The sequence below is a fragment of the Acanthisitta chloris genome, unplaced genomic scaffold, assembly GCF_000695815.1.
Source record: "Acanthisitta chloris isolate BGI_N310 unplaced genomic scaffold, ASM69581v1 scaffold213, whole genome shotgun sequence".
Taxonomy (NCBI): domain Eukaryota; kingdom Metazoa; phylum Chordata; class Aves; order Passeriformes; family Acanthisittidae; genus Acanthisitta; species Acanthisitta chloris.
In genome coordinates, this window is record NW_008666308.1 from 52,944 (window position 1) to 58,551 (window position 5,608).

At 38.9% G+C, this 5,608-nt stretch overlaps 1 protein-coding gene across 1 annotated transcript; it reads right to left on the bottom strand.

Annotated features, from left to right (window-relative positions):
• Positions 1 to 670: 670 nt before the first annotated feature.
• LOC103799691 (ribosome biogenesis protein BMS1 homolog) lies at positions 671 to 4,869 on the bottom strand (the record flags this gene model as incomplete). Its single annotated transcript, XM_009072036.1, has 5 exons — positions 671 to 1,186; positions 1,899 to 2,060; positions 2,520 to 2,695; positions 3,560 to 3,707; positions 4,747 to 4,869. Coding segments are annotated over 5 exons (846 nt in total), but the record flags the coding sequence as incomplete, so codon positions are not given.
• Between the last annotated feature and the right edge of the window lie 739 nt (positions 4,870 to 5,608).

Genomic DNA, 5,608 nt, shown 5'->3' on the forward strand with positions numbered 1-5,608 from the left:
ATATATGGCATAGAAAATAAATTCTTCTGCTCTTCCAACAGAATGATCATTCAAAGCCTTCTGTCATACAGACTTCAACTCTCAGATAATTTAACAGGATTGAAACTATGTACTACCTCTTCTCCCCATTCATCTTAAGTCTAACACTGCATCTTCAAAAAAAGCTGGCTGGACATAGGAAGAAGCAAGTTACCCTGTCTGTGCTTACCTCAAAGAAAATCCCAGAGTAGCTACACACTTTAGGGAAAGGTGTGATCCTGCTTGCCCAGAAAGCTGCAATCATTGAAGGATCTACTGACAGTCTCAGTGTGTCTTAACTGGAAAACTAACACAAGATCTGGATGGAACACTACTTTAAAGATCTCAATACCTGGTGAAAAGTAGAAAAAAGTAAGATGCTTTCATGTAGGACCAGTTGATCGAAGCGCAGGAGAGAGGTACTCAGATGGCATTTGCCAGCACATCAAAGATAAGAGAATTTCCAAAACTCTTGCCCAGCAACAGTTGATCTTCACACCTTTTAACAGAAGATTTGCCAAAGGTAAAATTTAGGCAATGGCTCAAAGTACTGCCGACACAGAAACATACTTTTGAGACATCCAGGAGGAGTTTTCTCCCACTGACATCCAATTATACTAAGAAAAAACACAAACAATATTCTGTTATCGACATTAAAATACTTTATTGGCTAGATAGAATGTGCAGTATGCATAGAAATATACTGAAATACAAAGTCCTCCAGAATATTCATGTAGAAAACCCACAATCCATACTTCTACATCTTATTTATACACATTGCCAAATGTATTCAAGAGTGTGAATAAGGGTGTGTTCGCATTTTTTCTTCTCTTGAAAGTACATCTAGTGTAGTCCAAGGCCTTTTTGTTTCTTCAACAGAAAATTGCACAGCTACCCTATTTCCTCGTTTGGTGTGAAATCTGATGAAATTTTACATACTCTTCTCTCCTTTGCTAGATCCTTTCAAGCTTGACTTCTGTCTCTTTTTCTCCCTTTGTCCCAGTATGCGATAAACTTTTTTCTTAGCCTCCTTTTGCCTCTTGAACTTCTGTTCATCCTCATTCTGCTTGACTTTGAGATATTCTTTAAGCTGTTCCCGATGTTTTACTTTGGCTTTCTTTATCTTGTAATTATTCACTGTACTCAAAGCACTGAGTAGGGCTGATATCTAAAACAGAAAATAGACAATCAATATACACACAGCTCAGTTTTGGTGAGCAACAAACAGTTTAAGCACAGCAGAGACACATATAAATAAATCAGAGATTCAAGGCAAGTTCCTAATTATCTCTGCACCTGTTATCCAATTTCTAAAATGGTTTAATTATGTATCTTGTTAGGAAGTTAATCAAAGCTTTAATTTTGTGAACTCTGATTTTGGTGAGACACTGTTTAAAAGGCTATGCCTAATTGCTACTATAGAACACTTAAATTGCAGTTTGGAACTTCTTGCCTTTGCAAGCACTCTAGTTCTCAATTTTTGAAGCTGAGTATTAGCTTCAAATCCTGTCTGTGTTAATAATGCATGGCAATGACAAGTCAAATAAAAAACTGCAGCTGCCAATTTAAGTCACCCATAATATGAGAGCACTTAATCCAAGTGAAATACCTTGCAAGTGCTGTGACAAGGACAAAAGTCACATTTAGGCTTCAGGTGACCTACTAGTCTAAAGAATAGACACCATTCACTCAGTGGCAGTTCCATACACATACTGTGTGCCAGACAGGAACAAATCAAACCGCAGGTGATAATTTTTCACGAGGGGCATATATGTCTTTAGCACTAGCAGTGGATTCAAGTGCCAAAACAATAGTTAGAAATGTTTTAAACAACACATTTACCCTTCAGGAGTCCTTGTTTCAGGATATGTGTTAATTACCTTCTTTTCATGAGGCTCTCTGATAACAGCTGGTCTCCACTGGTCTTTTGGAGTCTTGCCTTTCTTCTCAAGATTCTTCGGCTTGTTCTTAAAAGGCAGTGCCTTCTGCAGTGCTTTAGGAATGTGGAGCTTATTGAAATGCCTCTTCTCCCTCACAATAGGCTAAAAAAATGAATATAGGACATACACAAGATTAATGATCTTAAAAAGGTTTTATTTTCCAGCTCTCAGAGGAGAAAAACCCTCAAAACACCACAAATCACAAAGAAACACACACCCCCCAAAAAAACCCCAAAAACATTATTGGACATCCTTGCACTGAACTGTAAATGGTATGTTCACATTGATTACAATGACAGAAATTTCAGTAAGCTTCTAGAGAAGACTTGTACCCTGTAGATTACTTTATAAACTTTCACTGACCCACAATAATCTGCTTTCCACTAGTTGTACTCCCATCTCATGCCAGGACCATGCCTTGTGGATAAAAATATGAAGCCACACATGCTTATGTATGAACACGGATTTACACTGCTCTCAGTTTGCACAGGTCTGAGACATAGTGCAAATGTGACTGTGATCACTGGTTTAAAAAACAAAAACCAAGCCAAAACCATATACCTTATAGAGAGAATCCTTGTTCTGTTTCAGTTTGATGCCTCGCTCATACCTCAGCTGGCCTGTTGTCTTCATTCCACTCCAACTATCTTTCTCACCTGCTGGCTTCAGCAAGGATGTTACAGGGTTATAAAATGCTGGGATAGAAACAGGATACCAAGTTCTCACAAAGACAATATCTGAAAGAAAAGGAAATGTTACTTGGCTCTAAAACAACAGTTCATCACCTCCACACTCTTAGTAAAGATTGCTTGAATAGAACAGATACCTAGACCATGAGGTAGTATTATGTTTGGTGTATATATATATATATATAATCTCTTCAACATTAGGCAAAAGCAATGTGACTACTTGTACACTTGGATTCTGCAAAAATCCATAAAGCCATGAACAGTACATACACCTGACGAGCAGCCAGCTGAATACCATCCTATTCATATTCATATTCAAGAACTAGCAACATAGATGAACTATGTGCCCTACAATTAATGACAAAACCAATTTTCTTTTCTTCTATTTTTATAAAAGAACTAACTTGCTTTTATTTTGCACTATCTGTAATTTCAATGGGTTTAGAAGTCATATAAACTCATATTCTCAATGTCACAGTGACACTCAGCAAATACAGAAGATAACCTACCTGCATAATTTCCCAAAAAGGTTAGGGGTTAGGAGTTAGAATGCCAGTCCTTGGATTTCTCAGAAAAATGTCCTTCTAGCACTTGCACCACTAAATTCAATTCATCATGTTCAAGGACAAAGGCATACCATACTGTGTGAAACACTAAAACACTTGAAAATACCTATTTTCAACTCAACCCTTTTTATCTGCATACTATATGATTTCTGAGTATAACTGAAAGAAATCCCAAAATAAAATGCACATTTTTTTAAAAAAAATTTCATCCTGCATCTCACCAGACATTTCAGGCTCTCTGAATTCACATATCAATTATCAGATTCCAGAATTCTGAGACACGGCTTTCCAATCTGTGAAGCAGGATGAAAGTTGTGCGATAACTTACATGGAAAGTGCAACTTACCACTCATCAGCAACTTGTCTTCAAATGTTGCTCTGAAAGCACCTACAGGAGCTCGGAGGGCCTTTTTGATCTGTCCTCGGATACCACTCACAGTACGGATTGCTGCACCTTCAAATTTAGCCACTTCCAGCTGAGAGTTAAACATTCCCTGAAAATGTGAATTGACCACCATCATTCAGGATGCTAAGCCTCCCTGTGTGACCTTTGTAGGCCAGAAAAACTTAATTCCCACAAGCATATCTTATAAAGAGAAAGGAGGAACATAACATTGTCTTTAGACTAAGAGTGCTGATCATACCAAAAACCCACCAAGCTGACTTTAAGGTAAACTACTGAAAGTAATCTACTTAGATTCATGTATCACAGGCAAGGTTTCTAAGCATTAAATACATACACTTCAACTTCTAAAACAGAACATATCTAACAGAAGCTTTACAGTTCTTCTTTGAAATAATTAATACCTTAAAAGCAAGCCAGCTGCCTTTAAGTTGCTAGCTATGAGATTCTAATATAGTATAGCTCTGCAAGGTTTGTGCTCATTTCACAACTCACAAGGAAACTAGGAAAAACAATCTGCCTATGCCTAGTGTGAATACCTGAGTGCTTCACTGTTGGAATCCCTGATTAGCTGCTTGCTGCCCCAAATGCAGAATAACCTAACCTCTTCCTGAGCCTGAAAGCACAACTAAGGACAGCTGGAAGGTCAATGAACATTTCACTTCTGCAACACTTCCTGCTCCAAACACTTTAACTGTAATTGAGAAGTCTTAAGCACTGCTAGAAGTCATCTTTGATTCCAGAGCTGAAATTCAGTGGGATCAAAATGCCTGAATGATACCAGAGACAGGTTCACATTCTCCAGAGGTGTCTGCCACTGTGGGAAGATAATCAGTAGATTTTAGGAAGGAAGCAGGGGGCTAGGAAGGAAAAAATAAATTACAAAATCACATTGATTGTGAACCAGAAGACTATTCCAGATTTTTTTCTGGTTAAGAATAATTCCTATTCCTTGGCTAATGATCAGTACCTACACTGAAGGGAGCTCAAAAAACACAAGCAGCTACTGAGATCCAGAATAGCATGCAACAATAATGGATAACTTCTGCCTCAGGAAATACAATCCCAGGCTGCATTCCTTCCTCCCATGAGTACATGTGGTTTGAGAGTATACATACCTACACACTTACCTTAATAAAACAAGTGTTCTTAAAAATTTTGAATGGAAACCCAGTTAACTTTAATTTTTTTACAATAGTTATGGATTTATCTAAATCGAGCACAACTCCTGTTGCAGCAATCCGGAAGTCAGGCTGAAATATGCAGAGATGAAAGACACTGCTGAACATATGTTATCAAATAACATATTTATTAAACAGTGAAAAAACAATTTAGAATCACAGAATAGTTTGGATTGGAAGGTTAACTAGTCCAACTCTCCTGCAATGAGCAGGGACATCTTCCACTAGATCAGGTTGCTCAGTGCCCCATCCAATCTGACCTTGAACATTTATAGGGATGGGGCATCTACCACCTCTGGTCAACTATTCCAGTGTTTTACCACCCTCTTCATCCCTCTATCTCCTCTAAATCAACCCTCTTAGTTTAAAGCCATTCTCCCTTGTCCTATTGTAGCAGGCCCTGCTAAGAAGTTTATTCCCACCTTTCATAAAAGCCCCCTTTAAGTACTAACAGGCTGCAATGAGGTTTCCCCAGAACCTTGTCTCCTCCATACTCAACAACCGCAACTCTCTCAGTCTTTCCTCATAGGAGAGATCCTCCATCCCTCCAATCATCAGGAGATCCTCCTCTGAACCCACTGCAACAGGTCGCTCTCTTTCCTGTGCTGAGAGCCCGAGAGCTAGATGCAGTACTCCAGGTGAGGTCTTATGAGAGCAGGACAGAGGGGTAGAATCACCTCACGACCTGCTGGCCATACTACTTTTGATGCAGTCTAGGATGGGTGGCTTTCTGTGCTGCAAGCACACATTGCCAGCTAATGTCCAGCCTCTCATCCTCCAATACACCCAAGTCCTTCTCAGCAGGGCTGCT